Raw genomic sequence first — 18,860 nt, 5'->3', positions numbered from 1 at the left:
GTCTATTTTCAGATGTATTTAAAAAAATGGAGGATGGCTGAATGTTTTTTAAAAAAAAAAAAGATGTTTTAATAGAAAAGTGTCAAAATGAACTATAAAAGCTTTTCCAGGTGATCAAGTGTACACAAATGTGTATGTTACATAAAACACAAATAAGAGTACCATCTCGATATGCATTCACAAACACCCAGGCAACATCAGAAAAGATGCTTGCTGTGAATGCATAGTCCAGAAAAAATAAAAAAAAAATACAAAACAACTCCAAACTTGGCAAGTCTTACATACCATAAGAGCTCCAACACCTATGCACAGTAGGGTGGATTAACCCGCTGGGTGCTGCGGACATATATATGCACCTCCTCCTAAAGTGTTCATTTGGCTGGCAGTCTGGAAAATGCCAGAATGTGAAGGGTTACGTGGGAACACTGACAGTCTGCTCTTGTAGGTTTAAGTTAAAGCCCGTACTTTAAATAGTGTGCTAGGTATTTGGAAACATAACTAATACTGTTAATAAGCGGTATGCTATTTGGTGCTCACAACAGAGGGCTCGATCCAGTGCTTGCTCCCACCGGTGAATCACGTTCCAGCTGACACCTGCATGCTTTGGATCTGCCCGTATTTACTTTCGCGGTAACATTTTTCAGGAGTCTTTTCCTCTAAGAAGCCTTGTAAATGTAAAGCATAAGCCACCTATACTTCACCTGCTATATATATATATTGGATGCTTAAAAGTGCTTGCTGGAAAGGCCTGAAATGTTTTTGTCTTTCAAGTTCAGCAGACAGATACAAGAGCAAGCATTTAAGAGCCAAAGCCCCTAGTCAGCCCCTGCTAGTTTCTCGGAGTTTGGCTTCAGCCGTGAGGGAAGATACAGTTAAGAAAATCCAAATGCCTCAAACTGGAAGAAGCAGCAAGCATATGGACAAGTGAATTCTGGTCAAAAAATTTCAACCGGTTGACCAAAAAAAAAAAAAAAAACCCAAAAGAGATCTTTATAATATTAGGAAGGCTTACAAGCAACTTGTTTTCTCCCATCTTACAGTTTTATTGGATTGTTTCCAGTAACCGGATAATATCATAAAACAAACAAACAAAAAAGAAGGGAAGGCCATGGCCTTCTCCTCTCTCCGCACCCAAACTATCCCACAGGATGCTCTGAATCTGCTTTAAGTGACCAGAAGAACCGACAGAGCAATGCATAATTTCATAGAAACATGGGGAAAAGCGTTGACAAAAGTTTTCATTCATTTGATTTAGAAAATAAGAAAGCATAAAAACAGCAAAACCACAGGGCACTGACTTAACACTATTTGCCTAAAAAAGTTCACAGCACAAAACTGAAAAGCGCAGACCCCTACTCTGACACCTGATGCTTTCATTTTCTGTTCATAAGCCTGTAATGTCATTTCAAGTCTTTCATTGTAGCAGAAAGTGCCGCAAAAGACAAATATGCAGTGTCTACGAAGCCTTCCCAGACTGGTTGGTGTCCCTCAGCTCTTCCTAGTGAAGGACCTCACAAGTTGGGCTCCAGAGAACTTCCATCACGCCACTCCCCCTTCAGAGGAGATAGGGTTGGCTATATGCAGGACCCCCAAACAAAAAACCTGACAGGTTATGAGACTTCTATTCATTCAGATGGGTAAAACTGAGTTTCCCCCTGGACAGGCTGTTCACCTAGCCAGTTAGAGAACTGACATGTATGCCATAAGATCAAATCTGAGCCCCACCAATCAAGTAGCAGTCTGGGCTAAACGTGCTGATGCAGCAAATTTCCAGATCTTGATCACACTAGGCAGGGGAGTCATTCTTCTCAGTGATAAAGTCACTGAATGCACTCTTGAGGAGATAAAAAATTAAGAACTGGCTGACTTTGCACCATTTGAGTGAGGTATTCACCGCTGACCCAGAACAACAGAATTGTCACCAGCTAGGAATCACTGTAGACATGGTCATCTCGGACTCCTCACTGCAAACGCTGTTCACTGGAATAGTTTCTCAGCTGGTTAGCGGCATCAATCCGGAAACTACGGTGTTTAAATGCATTGTCTATTAGAAGAAACTTCACACAGTCCCTCCATCTCTCTCCTTCTCCCCCTCTTAATAACCCTGTGAAATGACGCCCATGAGAGGGCTTGGTAGTCAGAAAAAAGCAAACAGGATTTCAGCAATTAAGATTTGCCTCAGAGACATTAACCCCCCTTTGCAATTTTATAGTTAACATATTTTTACCTGTGTTTTACTATGTCAGCTTTTAAAACTTACCAGATTTATGCAGCAGCTAAGAACAGAGATGCTAATAGTGTTGGAGCATTATCTAACACAAGATACTCTATTCCCTTTTCTGTTATTGGCTCAGAAAGTGACCTTCAGCAAACTTTAGGGATAAGGATTTTCAAAAGTGCTCAAATGAGCAAGGAACACAGCTTTCAGTGAAAGCTGCTTTAAAAGTAATACATAATATTCCTTTTGATAGTAATTGGTGGCGGCTCTTAGATAAGTGAACATTGTATATTATTACTTTTAAAGACAAACATGTCAATGCACTCCTGTGCTCATTTAAGCATTATGTTTTTTCGAGTCTGAGCATGGTTATTGTTTCTACCAATTCTTCTTCATCTCTAAATGCGTATCTTAAAGAGAACATGCTTTCTCTGCATCCTGAAATACTCCCTTAGAAGGCAGGTTCTTGGACGTAAGTACTTGTGATCAAAATAGATACACAAGGACATCTTACTTCTTTTCTCCTTCAGCTAAATAGCACTATTTCCATTTATGTTACTAGGAGCAAAAGCAAGTCTTAGTGCTGCAACTTTGGTAAAAAGACCACACATGTTTTTGTATCTGCGGCTGATCAAAATTGTGAAGTATGAACAGTATTGTCATCCAGTCCTTATGCATCTCTGGCTTCTGTGGCATACGTGGGAATTTGTTCCGAGAGACCGAGTGAAAAAACTAAGACACGGCATTTCCCGTTTCCACCTCCAACAAACTCAATAACAAAACACTGGCTGGGCCTCACTCTTCACCTGCCGCACACGCTGCCGTTCCGTTGGCGCGGGTGCCGCGCACGGAGCAAGCCCGCTTTCCCAGGGAGGAGGAGGAGGAGTGCTCAGAGGGACCAGGACCTGCCTGTGCTGCCCGTCTCTTCGTGGCCAGGACACTTACGTGAGCACCAGACCTGCACGTTTGGATGGAGATAACTTCTCCCTGGCTCTTGGAGCGCAGGAAAGAACTATCACATGGAATGCAAGTCTGGGGCTATTCTTCTGAAATAAGAAACACCAGTGTTTGTAATTCATTTATGAAGCACTAACGAGGCCCCCCTTTTCAACCCCATTTATTTCCGACAAAATAGATTCGTCTGGACAATGGCAAGGAAAGAGAAGCTAAATCAAGGAGATGAGCAGGCCATCCTTTTCTCCTCGACCAGTGCTTCTTTGTAGTACCCATGGTGGCTTTTCCCGCATGTGATAAAGGTTCGGTAAATAATGCAAGCCTGGGCCCTGGCCATTGATGGTTCACAGATTGTATGTCCTTAGCAGCACCACCCCATCTATTACCGTGGAATTAGTTGACAATACTACTAGTTGTACCAAAAAAAAAATAACCTAATTGGTCCCTGAGGATACCTAGGTGCTTTGGAAGTCTTTTTAACAAAAAGAAAAAAATTGTCTCCCATAGTGATTTGCCAGCCTTCCTATACTCTATCCAGCACATTGGGACTTCTAAATTACATACTATAATTGACATCAAATATCTGTCCCATCAGTGAATATCTTTATTAGCATCAAAATCACTCACAACTAGTGTTCCTCAATGTTATTAAACAGAACTTGTTCTAGGTGTTGCCTTACTAATTAGTCAGGATGAGCCCGAGGAAGAAAATCTGGGTCATGTTAAATTAATTGGAATGAGCATGAAAATTAGCAGAGCAAACTGCATCAATTTTCTATAGAGAGCCTTTCTTCATGTTGAGAATAAAAATGGATATTATGAGGCATTAACCAAACTGCCTTCTGTGACTGCCAAGAGGTGTGTTACAGTAGCCCAAAAATATCATGCTCACAGATTTTCAGAAGTTAATGAGACATTTCCAGGAATGGTAAATACATGGTATTAAAATGGGTGTGCCTCTTATGGGAAAATGCCAAGTCATTTCATGTTTATTCAGGCATAACAAGCTCCTCAAAATGAGCATAATTTAAGAGGTGAATAGTGCAAAGAGGGCTAACATTCAACTAATTTTCCTCAAGAAAGAAAAGATTAAATTGAACAAAAAATGAATTAAGAGGTTTACAAATCAACAAGTCAACCATCAGATTGCAGCCTCTGCTCAGTATATTCTCATCAGCCCCTGCCATGAAGTTTTCAAAAAATGTCCCGAAGGCAGGGAACAAAGCGAGCAGAACTGATTACAGCCACACTCACCGCCTTGCTGTCTAAACTCTGTTTGGCTTCCTAATGAGCTCACTAAAAACCTAATTCATCTCCCATAACCCTTCTCAGCCCTCCTTGAAATTCACCATTATGGAAATTACAGATGAAACATTTACAGGCTGTGTTCAAATTACTGCTTCTTCAACAGGCAGGTCCCTGACCCTCACAATGAGCACAATAGAGGTATGTCCGGCATGAAACCACTCGAGCCGCAGCCTATAGAATAAAGAGGCTCAGGAAGGTTAAGACTTTTTCTCATGGTGACAATGATTTCCGCATTAATGCTTTCAGTTCCATGAATATGGGAATTTTGTGGGTTTGACAGTATATCAAATACAAATTGTAATTCAGAAGGGGAGAAATGAGTTGTACTGATGACAAATAGCTGAAATAGGCTAATGTGAATTCCCAGCCTGTTCATGAGGAAACTCCCTCAGTTCCTCATTACATGAAGTCAAAATGATCCTCACGGCACCTAGCCTGTAACTGGAAGATTACTGAATTGATGGATCCTTAGTTTAAAATGCAGCTGTTTTATTCTGCTTTAGTAATTAATTCTTTTTCCAATACCATATTGATTAAGCGTAGACCCTGATAAAGTTCAAACTGAGAAGAATCTCTAGTGGCTTCCTTAGTTGCTCCAGAGACTCAATGAAAACTTCCTACAATTCCACCTGCCTCCTCAGAGTGCTGATCCAATGAACAGAACAGTTTTTTTCTCATAAATTAGTTAGGCCATGTGGAGCTGTATTAGCTGATCGTTGCTTTTGTCTCTCTACTTGCTGACTTGCTTTTCACTTTTGCTGTCCTTTGTGCTGTCACACACAAAGTCGGAGTGCAGCTGCCACGCTGAACCCAAACCAAGGTAAAGAACAATTCGTACAAACTACATTCCACCCCCCCCCCCCCCCGCCCCCCCCCACTTTATACAGCTGCAACTCCCTGAGCAGCGCTGCACTCAATAAGGCCTCCTGGGATCCAACTAGCAGAGAAATCCGTGCTGAAGCATGCAGTTGTTCTGTGGGACTAAAGGGTGTTGGGGGAGGCGGTGTGTCGGGGGGGAATAACCTGTTTTCTTCAAGGCTGCTCCACCTTTTGGGATAGAATATTTGTTGCTTTGGTCTTAGCAGCCAAAGATCCTTATATTATCTGTTTTTTACTTCCAAAAAAAAAAAAAAAAAAAAATCCAAAACCAACCCAACCCAACCCACACACATAAAACACTACAGCCACTTGAGACAAGAAATCACCACTTCACCTATAACAAGTGGGATGCGGGTCCTTGTTGACTAACAGGCAGCCAGTGCCTGTCCGTGAATGACCACTGCAAACACAGCAGCATATCACAAGCAGCAGCAGTCACCAACATGATGCTGCTTTTCAGGGAGTCACCTGTACCAAGAAAGCCAGGCTTGTGAATTAAAAAGAGCACCGTAACAGAAAGCTTCTCAGATTACAGCCAGTACAATGGATTTTCTTTCCTACGAAAATCAGAAATACATTGGTCTGAAAACATTCCCAGGAGTTTATTGTTATTTCTTCCCCAACATACCCCAGCCCTTCTCCTCCTCCTTCCTTTTCCCACCACCTGAAAAAGAAACAGCCGATGCCTTCTGTGTCTGCACACTACAATTTATAACTTGAACCTGTGTGTCTGAAGGGTAACGTGCTGTAGATACTGGTTTCCACAACGCTGGTAACAAGTCATCTACAGAAGTTAAGTGATCTGAGGGAGTAACAGGCACAGCAGACATTAGCAATCCTTGTTCAGGTGACTTATTAGTTAATAAGAGTACCTGAAGGCTAAGGATCTCATTCTAATTTCATACTGTCTGAGGCCCTTGACTTAACCTCCACCTTCTCACCCAGGTGAAAGCAAGCTGGCTTTTCGTATTTCTTTGGGAGAATCTGCTCGGTTTTGGCTCAGCCCATTTGTAGCTGAAGAGCTACATAACCAGGCGGGTACAAGGACAGCAGCGGGCAGCCTCTGTGCGTGGTGGGCCAGGACAGATAACGGCATTCCCCACCTTCAGAGCATTCTTCCTTAGGGAGAAAGGTCACCCTTCACAGATGTCTCCAGCAGACACTCCGTTGTCAAAAGGTTGCATCATGCGATGCATGCAGTCACTGCTAACAATGCACTGTTCTCATCCAGATACGTAAACATGTTGCACTTCTAAATAATTTCCTTGTTGAGGACAACTTGTTTTTTCCCCCCAAGTTCTGTTCATTTATCAAAAAAAAAAAAAAAAAAAAGTAAGGGGCATTGAGAAAAAAAACAGTCTGACCCTCCCCTCACCAATTCACAGCTTAAGTATTCTATTTCCTTCTCAGTCAGGCTATTCAGCACAAGAAGGTGCTTCTGGTTTATTCCTGAAAAAGAGAAATAAAACCACCATATCCCAAAATGTCTAACAGTAAAGTGTATAGTTTGGAGGCAAAAAAGCGCACATTTGGTAAAATGGAAGATAGTAAGCGATTTGTCAGAAAAGTTACACAGCCGGAAAAATTCAATGAAGAAAATTCTGTTTAGCTTAATATAGCCTATTCTAATTTCTTCCTTTTAAAAGTAACAAACACACGCACACTTTGTGGACAAGTGCAAAAAGGAAAGTTATGTGTGTTCATGTATTTATTACAAATTCAGGTTTGCCTGGTGCAGGAAGTTTATTTCTCTAGGAACACTTCAGAAATAATAGGTCCTAGTTGCTACAGTAGCTCAGCTTTTTAATTTCCAGTGCCTCCAGATGAATAATATAACAAAGATTTCTTCTTCGTTGAGGACAGTTACTCTAAAGCAGCTTGAAGCTATCACACACAATACAAAACAAGTTATTTTGTTCTAGAATGGATTCAAATGAGCTTATCAGGATTGTTATCTATTTATAAATTACATATTTAACAGTAAAGTGAGACAGACATGGCTGGAATGCTACACATGGGGAAACACGATTAGAGATATTCCAAATTACTCAACCTAATCTCAAGCAACAGAATCTTAATGGCACTGGGAATTTCTAGAAGAATTAAGTATTATATGTCATAAAAAGCTCAATTAAATACCCTTAGAAACCAAGCAGAGATTCTTTCAGATCTGCCTGCAATACGTAATCCTCCCAAATGCAGAATGTTTGCCTCTCCAAGCATCCCCTTTCTGCTCATTCCTGAACCTACGGAAAGCACACTGTCCAAAAAAAACCCAAAAAAAGTCTTCTTTGGTGCTTTCATGTCTTGTATTTCATACACTTGGCCATCTTGAATTAATAGGAGTCAATGAAGATACACATTCTTAAAAACGGCTGCAGCTTCATTGGTCTAATCTATGAACTTTAAAGACCTTCCTTTTATGAGCTTTCCTCAGGGTAGGTATTTCAGTGTTCTAAAAACAGGGTTATGGACTGTTAAGTTAAGCACATGTTCTGCATCAACATTTTAGTTTCAGCAGGTTATTTGGTGCCAAGTTTGCCAGTGAGTATCATCAATCCCGAAATATGTGCCTATTTGTTTTAACAGGTGTTTTGAGAACAGCACAGGACAGGAGAAAAGCACTGTTAATATATTCATTTAGTATCTATCCTTAATTCTAAAAATCCCCCTACCCTTCCCCCCAAAACATGACAAATTTCACCTAAGGTGTTTAAGATGCAAAGAGATGGAGTTGAAAAGTAGTGCAATGAGTATTTCTGTTATTTCACCAGTCTAGCAATTTGGCTACTCATTTCTATTGTACATTATTTCTCATCTAGTAATCACAGACCTGGGTTTACATATGGTACGAGCCATCTACTTACAGAAAACTACCTTTTATTGTGCATTGATGGTAACTGTAGAAGAAAAAAGTAAGGCTGAAGCAAACAAACCAATACCTTTTAGATAACAAAACATAACCAGGGACTTTCACTCAGTCCGTTCTTCTGAAGACCATTTGTTAGCATTTGCATCAGAGAATGTACAGGGAGAAGAAATGAAAACAATCTAAACCCAAAATTGGCTTACCCACATCAAGTCATTCCACAGAACCAAAATAATAGTTTGCTCTTAAAAATTAATACCAGCGAAATATAACAATGAGATTTACATGCACACACTGCTGTCACATTTGTGGGTCAGTTGAGATGGTGCATCACAATTTTCACAAAATCCACACACAGATAACACCTGCAAGAAGTGTGTGTCTCAGACTTGGTCTGCTGAGAAACCAAGTGAATCCCCGCAGCGACGTTTGAAGGTTTAAAAGCTCGTTTTTTTGTTTCTAAATGCCTATGAAAACATTGCCTGTGCTCAGAGGCCTTTTAAAACAAAACCAAAGCTTTTAAAGCTTCAAAAGCGGTCATGGGAATTTGCTCATCAGGAGGGAATCCTAAATGAAGGCCAAGATTCAGTGGATTCCCCTGGATGTGACAAAAGCCATAGCCTGTCTGCAGATCTACCAGTTCTTGTAACAGATGTGGGCTGATTCAAGCAAAACCTGACAAACCTTTGTCCATGCCCTACGTTTTACAAAATCTACTTTTAAAATGTTTAGTTCTCCCCAGTTATGCCCTACTGTTCTCTGCCACACTATTAACCCCATGCCCTGAAACAAAACAAAAAAAACCACTACCAAAACACCCCTACCTTCATGGATATTTAATGTAACTAAGACCACCCCCCAAAGTCATCAACTTAAAGAAAAAAAAAAAGGGGGGGCGGGGGGGGGGGGATCGCAGGGGCTAAGCTTAGAACTTCTATTGTTATAACCTCAAATACATACAAGACAGGAAGGAAATCAACTGACTGTTGCTTTTTAATATATGAGGGATGATTTACAGAAGGAAATATTCTAATGCTATGTTAAAGGCCTAAACTACTTTGAAAAACTTTTTTTTTTTTTAAAGTCAATGTTTTCTACCTATAGCAGTCTAAAAATAAGGTAAGAAGTTCCTAACAAGTTGTTTAAAGGACCGTTATAAAAAGGCAGCAAGAAAGTAACATTTGAGTAGGTCAAGGCTGGCAAATCAGTTATTTAAAGCATAAGCAGCTGGGTATAAATGAAGTCTGTCTTCTGAAGTGCGAGACAGAGCTCTTCCTCAGTTTTAAGATGAAGTGCCCAAGTAAAGATATCTATAGTTTCACCTGAATTTAACAGCAACATTCCTGCCCATCGTGTAACTGACATTCTCCCTTTTATTTTGGATGCAATAATCTCATTTTGTTCCTAGAAGTTACACCCCGCTCCCATGAAATAAGACAGCTCAGAGAAGAGCTAATCAGCATGGAGAATGCATAAGAGCAGAGGGCGTTATACGGGGTTTTTTTGTATTCAGAAGTGATATCCTTCTCAAATGATCGAAAAAGAAATGAATCACGCTATAACAAACAGCTGTTCGGTGAAAGATTGGAACAGAAGACCAATACATGGATCCTCCACTGCACATCTGGCCATGCATGGGCATACCCTGCTCATTACAGCCGCAGTTTGACCCTTAGACCCAACAGCACTACAGTGGCAAGCAAAACAGGTCCAAGGGAATTGTTCCAGGGTTCGCCTCAGCTGGAGGGTGCTCTTTGCATAGTTTACAAATTGTGCGCTAGGCAAGTTCTCAGTCTCTTAAGAACAACTGAACCTTACAAGGAAATTCTCTAAGGAAGCATGTAAAATGTTTATATGTGAATAAACAAGGGGGGGGGGGGGGAAAAAGAAAAAATATATATATACACACACACACCCCTACTTAGAACATAAGCAGCTCCTCTGAGCTCATGTAAGGCAGTCATAGAAAATAACATGAGAAACAAACTCAAATCTATATTCTCTGATTATATGAAGACAAATTATATAGAGATAAGATTTTTTTGCTGCACAGGCACACCAAGATTGAATCAATTCTGCTTTCAAATATACAGACTGTGCTCCCATCAACTCCCACTGAAGTCAGAATTTGACCTATTGTGTACTTTACATTCACATCAATGAAGTTGGAAAGAATGCAGAAAATTGCTTTAGAAAGATGTAAAATTCTTTACTAGTTCTAAAATAAAAGGACAGCTTACTTCTTTTAAACAAACCAGATTGACAGCCATTTGGACGAGCTTAAAAGAGGGTTAATTGGCATACAGTAAACCTGAATTCTGACAGTGTGGACTTCTAGCTAAAATGACATTCTCTTTGGTGGTCCTAGGACTGTAGGATTAGTTTACAAGAAAGCAGAGAGGGGTTTGAAACCAAACCCTGAATGTCATTGATGAATTACCAGATTAGAAAAGCCTGACTGTATGAGACATCTTCCTACCCAAATTCAGATTCAGAAGAGAAAACAAAACAACAACAAAAAAAAAAGGGCAAATCTGTAGTTGTGCCCGAGTTATAGATTAATAGAATGGAAGATCTTAAAAATCAAAAATCAGTAAAGCTCTTCTTTCATAAAACCTTGCTCATACACAGAACTTTATGCCAAACTGTGCTCAAAGCTGGGAATACGAACTGCTAATAAGATCTAACTCAGGGAAAAAAATAGGGTAACCAATTCACAGCTAAATGAAAGTGTTTCATCTATCATTGCAGATATGCACTACAGAAGATTTTCTGGAAATGAATAAGGTAGGATGAATTTCATTATTCTGAGACAGAACTAACAGAAAGAAGGACATCAGCACATACACAGTGGTTAGCTATCAATTATGTCTAACTCAAGTCACTAAAGTAAGTTTGTGAACTTTAGGGAAATTCAGGTATGGTCCCTTAAAACTGAAATAAAACAGTAAAATCTGTAAGTAATTAAAATCTAAGAAGCATTCAACACTAATAAGATAGTCTTTGTTATGTCTTTTTTAACTGGAAAACTGCAGTGGTACTTCTCCCTTGGACTGAAGTATGAGTACTGCAGTCATCTGGGTTTTGGTTTTGGTTTTTTTTTTTAAATCCTTGCACATGAAAAGGGCAGAAAGTCCAAAATTGTAAGTCTGCTGAGATGCTAGCACAGATCAGCCTATCCATGTTTCCCTAAAATGAAAGGCATCTAGATGCATTAAGAATTTTGGTAACCTCTATATGAAAATTTAATTTTGCAATACTTTAAACTTATGGAATCTACCATTTTACACAAAATGCATAAAACACTTCTGAAGAAAAACAAGACTATTGAAACAAAGCATTAATTAAGTCTAATGCTTCTCATCTATAAAGATATGTCTAAATTTACCACACACACAAAAATGTTATGAACCAGGAATTTTTCTTACTCAAATACACTTCCACATGGCGACAGATGTTTTGCACAAAATATATTAAGTATCTGAATACACAAAATGCATCTTAAGTGTATGGACTCAGAAGTACATGAAATCTAATCAAAAGTCTAATAAGTTAAAACAAAACAAAACCTACCAGCATTTTTTTTTTTTTTAGGAAAAGATTTGTAGTTTAAGACTAGAATAAATGTGTCAGTTGAAAACAAATCCTACAAAGGCTGAGGCAGTCAATATTAACCCTACTGTGGGCCTCTCTATTTCAATAACACAACTTGCAATATACAGAGTTAAGCAATGTATAAGTCTTTGCTAGACTGAGATCCCACTTCGGTTGTTGTAGGCACTTCTGAAAATGGAAGGTCTATGCTGGTGTACACATAGGATCCTTCCATCCTTTGCCATTTCTTGTCTAAAAATATTTGCCATCTCCATAATGCTAGTCATTACATTAAAATCTTTGACAAGTGGCAAGTTATAATTTGGACTTCAGTTTAACACAGAGAAATAAAAATAAAAGGCAGTAGTGAAGAAATAAAAAATGTGACAGCCTTTTGACTGTAGAGAAGACATGGGGCTTTAATAATTTTCTCAAGGCAGTGAACTGGCAGTATAAGTTACACTCACTGGGTTTTACATGTTCTATGGACTGAGTATTTTTCATTCAAAACAGCTTTCTTTACAATCTGATAGCACAGAAAAATGAAAAAAAAAAATTTCCTGGTATAAAAACTGTCACCCTCACTTCTTACTTTTCACAAGGAATTTCTTGATATAAAACGTTAGAAGACCAAAATAATGCTTGGGCATGAGATGGATGCACAGCATACATGGTTGTTTTAAACAACTGAATTACATACACAGCCGAATGGGAGACCATGAACACCAGGTAATGCAGTCAGGTCAAAATTACTGTTGTCTCAATGAAGCACTTGGGAGCACTGTTTGAGGACCTCAGTGTGTTAGGCACCGTACAAATAAAGCAGAAGGACAATCCCTCTCCCTTTTTTTTTTACTGGCAGAAGCCCAATGTAGCTCCATTGATTTCAGATGTATTAGCAAGGAAGGGCCTGGTCCAAAGCTCACTGAAGTCAACCAAAATCTTTCTGTTGATTTAACAGGCTTTGGATTAGTCCCTAAATAAGAACAGATTTTGGCTCAGCTAAAGGATTTCACTTAAGCCCTCTGCTTGTTCAAGCATCTAGTAGGAGCTAAGAGAACACTGTGGTCCTACTGAGTAGGAGGTTGTGTTCATCCTGAACTATCCCCTTTAACAGATGTACAGGGTCAGGAGTCCCACGAAATAGAGAACCGTCAGTAAGTGGTAAATCTGAGGTGGGAGGAACTAGGAAGGAAGCTCCAAGCTGAAAAATTCTGATTTGTGCTATTTAAGCAATGTTCCATCCTCTTTAGGCAGGAGTGTAAAATTAGACAGGGAGTTCATGCGCATTTCTGAATTTTACGCTCATAAATTAATTAAAACCTTAGCACCAGTCCTGCAATAAAATTATGTATTTGTCATGTTCACTTCTGCTGGACTCCCTGCAAATGGGAGCTGTCTTAAATCTAGGTATGACCAACTTACAGCTGCATGTGGAGAGGCCCAAGGAAAGTTTAAACAAATGTAATTGCTTAAACAACTGTAGCCACAATAAGCTGGTGGGCATAATGCAAGATTATAAGGAAGAGAGCACTTTTTACTTATTTAAGAATTAAATGCCGGGGTTGTCAAAAAATTTCATGGTACAAATCGCATCTTAATAGAGAATTTGCTGAATTCCCCTCTCTCACTTTCATGGCTGCTCCACCGGTCCTTGTCAGTTATAGCAAATGCTCTGTTTACACAAGAAAGCAGAAGACCCCAATCCTAGCCTGCGCATGAGGAACGTATAGTGCCAAGGGTGTACAAAGGTAACCATCCATAAAATAATCTGAGCTCTTTCCACAAGTTATGCGGCTGGCAGTTTAGGACAGCACTCGGTGCAAGTTTGAGCATCTGGAGTTAGCAATGGACTTCAGACTCGGAGCAGCTGGGAAGTCAGTGGAGCACGGGGAAACCACTTTGTCTGGCTCTTTCCTGTGCTCACTACCCCAGCTGTAGGTAGGAATAGGGGCACCACAGCCATCGTGCCAACTCTGCTACCAGATAATTTCCCTGTGTTTGCTCGTTATGCTGGGCTAAAGACGGCTTCACAAATAACCCAAACGCAGCCAAGATCTGGGGCTGTCACTTACAAGCCACCCATATGTAACAGTAGAAAACAAAGAATCATTTGCTCCCTCCAACTCCACGCATACCTGCGCACAAGGTGAATTATTATATTGAGTACAATCAAACAGCAGCAAATTCCTTAATTTTGCGTTTACTCCACAAGTTTATTCTCTCCAACAGATTTGAAAAAGTGTTAGTATTTCAAGAAATGAACCAAACTGAAAGCACAAATTTATTTTTCTCTGAAGCTCACTTCAACATTTAAAAACCACCAGAGGAAAAGTGATTTTAAAAAAAAACAAAAAACCAAAACCCAAACTTTCCTGCGCAAATAAAAAAGCTGGTGTTTATTATTATTTGTCCTCCAAAATGTAAGCCATGATGAAATTTTGTTCAGAAATATTAGGAAGTATTAGACCTTTATGGCTGTCTTTTTGTAGTTCTTACGTGTCTTAGTGGCAGGAGTTTCTATGGGAATTGTCAAAAAAATGGCTAGGGGTTTTTTGTGTGTTTGGTTTTTAAGATGAGAGAATCATGTTTTTCTTTCACTTATTTGGATGCGTTTGACCCAAACTTTGCATATCTGAAAGCAGTAGTGCCCCTGTTATTGCTACTGATTCCACATAATAAGGATCAGGATCTTATGCGGACAGTGTTGTCCTCTTCTCTCCTCTGAGGAGGAGGAACTGCTTTTAACCAATTCCCACCCCTTTCTTTCAAACGTCCTCTGGACAGTCCACCACTGACTCAAACAAAATACAGATCTTCCAGAAGTACTATAGCTATGATCAAGCCACCTAGTTGATGTATTGTAAAATGTTATTCTAAGTTCTGTAGAAACCCAGGTTACTAAATGTAGATGGGTATGTTTATTAAGACTAAAAGCAGTAATAAACAACAGTAAAATAGTCACACAAAATGTCATAAATTCTCCCCGCTCCCCCCCCCCGCAAAATGGATATCCTGTATTTCACAGTTAACAAAAAACCTCTAAATATGAAGCAGACTATTCACGATACTGCTGCCAGTTCTGCTGCTCTAAGCCTTCATTCTTAGCCACCGCTGCCTGTGTACATGCTGAAAGCTCTCAACGGAACAGGGAGTACGCTAGATCCTCTCATGCCAGGACGAGAAAAATCAATGTCCATGTTTAAAAGACAGCTACTGACGTGCAAGGTCACTAAACAGCACAACCTGTTCTACAGCTCTAGAGTACTAAGGAAATCCGGGGGGGGGGGGGGGGGGGGGCGGGGGGGGGCAAAACCAACAAAAAACCCAAAAACAACAATGCATTGCACAACCTTATTCTAAGCCAACATTACCCTCGGATCCCCAAGACCCAAATACGAACACAGAACCAAGTTTTCCTTGGTCTACACTTACTATGCTTGTTCAGGGGGATAGAAAAAAAAAACCCAAAACTGACCAAACACTAAACAAGGACTACACATATATACTGATACAACTATTTTTTAAACATTGGAAACATCGCTTTAGACTTCTCATCTTTATGCAAATATCACTGAAGCACTGGTGATGTGATCCATGTCATCTTTTACTGCTCACTTCGTAAGTCTTAGTAATTAAAACCAAAATGAAGTGAAAGATCAAGGCTACCTCATTTACCTTTTTTTCACCTTTGTTGAAGAAAGAGGAAGTGTTCAACTAAGCAATACAATTTACAAATGCAGTGTATCCAGTTATTCTTTTATGAAATTCAGGGAGGCCAATACAAGAACGCACTTGAATTTTCTACATAACCCTGCACTCCTGGAATATCAGAGCAGTCCACTGACAACAGATGACCATTTCATAACATTCATGCAACATCTTAAGTACTCTTGTGCCCATTGTACAGATGGGGAAGAACGCACATCAGAGAGGGCATGTAACTTACACAGGGTCCTACTGGATTCGGTTCTGCAGTTAGTTCCTCCTGGATAGAGAGACATATCCTCACCTCATGGCAAGAAACCGAGGAGCTACAGGCAGGCCACCAAAATAACAGATGTCCTCCCAGTGACCATACTTGTTATGTGGATTGTGCCTGCAGCTAGCGCAGTAGTTAAGGTGGCCACCACTATTTCCCGGTATCATCCCATCCTTATGACTATACCACTTTCTTATAGTTCCCGTAACACCAGAAAGTTGCAATTCTAAGTTTCTACATGTGTTTTCGCATGCACATTTTTATTCTTGTAAACATTTTAAAATACTCATTTACATCTTCTACTGCATGCGCAAAGACTTACACAAGCCAGTAGAAAGCACTGGTTAAGGTGGTAAGCATTTATTTGAAGATGATATCCTAAATATATAGACAATCATCTGATTTTAAAAATCCTCAGTTTATCAAGACTTACATGTATATGGTTTGATTTTTTTTAGTGAATGAAAAACCTACCTGAATGATACAATAGTTTAAGTGAAGAAAGGAGAGGGTAGAAAATAGTAGAAATTACTCATTTTAGCCTATAGAAAGCTTCCTGCATCCTCAGCTCCAACTTTAACCACCTCTAGTACCACTTACTTAAAAGAATCATACAACAAGTTTGAGAAAGAAGAAAGTATATTTGGATACCGGACCTGGGTTTGTCAGTACCCTGCAATCAGATACTTAAATGAGAAGTAATTTCAAAAATTAAGAGCAATGTTTTACAGTAATTCAAAACCAGATTGGTTTGAAAATTCAGAACTACAAGCAAATGCGTCAAATCACGTTAAGAGTCAACTGAAGACAGCTGTCAAATTTCCTTCACCTGTCCTACCTCCCCAGACATAAAAGCTGCTCAGAAGCTGGAGCAATCAGAGTGGTTAGCGCTCTTCTTTGCAGGCAAAGTAAAGACAGTGAGACAAAAGGCCCACATATTACAATGTGTAGTGCCATAATGCAGTGTTTGATGCTCTAGAGGGCCTTCAACAAGTACTATACAGCCAAAAATCAATCGAAAAATCAGCATGATAACGGAGCATGAGTTGCCCTGTAATAACCTTAAGCCCCCCAAGGCTATGTGGGTCCCTTTCATCTGCCACGCTGCACTGACACTGGGGGAGCCTGGCCTCCCCTCCCTCAGCACTCCGGACATGTCAGTGCCTTTTACCTACTGCTCTCACCTTGCACAGTAAGGAGAGCCGACAGCCTCAGTGGATCTTTTAAGCTTTCAAAAGTGGATTGATTTTTCTTGGCATAGGTTTGGAGGCTTTACATTTTCTCTTTTTTTTTTTTTTGTTTTAAAAAAAACAGTTCTCTAAGTAAACCTACTGATTTTGGGCTGTAAACATCCTCAGCATAAAGAAGATCCCTCCAGTCCTACGGCTGAATCCACAGAGGTGATTCCTCTGTTGCGTTTTAACACAAGTACAACTCAAGAAGTAGAAGAGAAAAGAAACACTGTTCAATTCCATGCAAGTTGTTATGCATGCAACAAAGTGGGCCTACAAATATTTCACTCATATGGTAGGTTTAATTTCAATATTTCTTTAATTACTTTCCAACAATGTCTGGTTTCTGTTGAATTTACGCTAGTACTTGGCATTTGGTGCAACCCCAAAAAGATAAGATACATATGTCCCCTATTCACAGTCTTGGCATTTTTACCTTAACTCAGGCACTCGAGTGATTGGTTTTGAAAAATTACCTTGCTGATTAGCTGGGTTTTCTGGTAAATATATAGTGTTAATCCTTAAATTCTGAATATGACATAAGGGTATACAAATGTTCTGTCTGACTCAACAGCAACATATCACGGCTTAAGGAGGACATGTACACTGATCTCTGTGATAGAAGAAAGAGCTAATTGGGAGTTAGATTCAGTGTGATTATCAGCTTGTTTATGATAAGGGAGTACTCTTCTGAATAGCACTGTAAATTCATCCCTGATTGTGGTGTTAAACCACAGCTCATTTCCCCCCCCACCCCCCTTTTTTTTTTTGTTTGGTTAGAAAGGGCTTTAAACTATTTTCACCAGATGACACTGTCATGCTTTGATTTTCTTCCGTCTTAAAAAATAAATCAGCCACATGAGCCTGATGTCAAATTTCACTTTCTAATAGGAGAAAGGCACATTTTAAGTGTTTACTATAAGAACACATTTGGGGTAATTTTTCCCATGTCATTATGAACATTAGACTGACCCAATTAATATGAAATGTTTCTATGGCTGCTGGGAACAGACCGTGTTACAGAAAGAGCCATTTGCACAACCTGTTCATGATTATGGGCCATAAGGACACAAAGATGGCATAGACATTTGTGGACCATCTGAATTCTTACAGGGGAAGGGGAAAGAGGGGAAAAAAAAAAAAATTATTATGTTAGCTGGGACTGTTGTGGGTTCATGTTTTTTTAATCCAGGACTATGTAAAGACGACAGAGGCTGATCAGTTTTGGGTAAGACCTTATCTTTGCCAGATGGTCACTATTGAGAGCGCTGCAACAGAGAGAGATGAACTGCGGTCTAACATGCCACTAGAGCTTTCCGTAAATGTCTGAGAACTGATCCAACAAGAATTTAGTCTCAGAGCGAGAAAGGGATACATTTAAAAACTATGTGCATTAACTATACTTTTCCCCATAGAATCCTCACTTGGCATGAATAATTTACCCTCTCTTATGCTAATGGGATCATGAAAGTATCCCTGTGTCTTTAGTGCAGCTATTCTCAGCTTTCAGTAATTACCCCACCCAGTGAAATAACATGGCTTCTGCAGCTGAACGGCCTACCAGTACCTGGCAATTAGAAAGATCATGGCTGACAGAGGAGCCGGCCAGAGATGGACACGCAAGCTCCGGCAGCCTGAGGGAGCAGTCTGAAAAATTAAAAGCTTTCCACTGTCAATGTTTCCTTACTTGCTTAGGATCAACATGGAGAGAGCAGCTCCTGCAAGGGCATTTTTATTTTTAAGGATGACATAGAGGATTCTGAGGTACTGTCGGGGCACCCTAATATTAAGAAATAGTGACAGTCCTTGGTCATCAACAGTTAA

General features: G+C 39.8%; 1 protein-coding gene across 18 annotated transcripts in view; it reads right to left on the bottom strand.

The window, feature by feature from the left end:
- Positions 1-18,860, bottom strand: part of LOC104030153 (homeobox protein Meis2) — a 173,764-nt gene that overhangs the window by 130,415 nt on the left and 24,489 nt on the right. For 3 of the 18 annotated variants that reach the window (XM_075713310.1, XM_075713311.1, XM_075713314.1), the window contains exon 8: positions 286-387. The exons of the other annotated variants lie outside the window; for them this stretch is intronic. In XM_075713310.1, the coding sequence (XP_075569425.1) occupies positions 286-387 (102 nt within the window). The remainder of the gene's footprint in view (positions 1-285; positions 388-18,860) is intronic. 18 annotated transcript variants of the gene reach the window in all.

This window comes from Pelecanus crispus, chromosome 6, assembly GCF_030463565.1.
Source record: "Pelecanus crispus isolate bPelCri1 chromosome 6, bPelCri1.pri, whole genome shotgun sequence".
In the NCBI taxonomy this organism is placed as follows: Eukaryota; Metazoa; Chordata; class Aves; order Pelecaniformes; family Pelecanidae; genus Pelecanus; species Pelecanus crispus.
The sequence above is the reverse complement of the archived record's forward strand: the minus strand, read 5'-3'. Positions and strand labels throughout refer to the sequence as shown.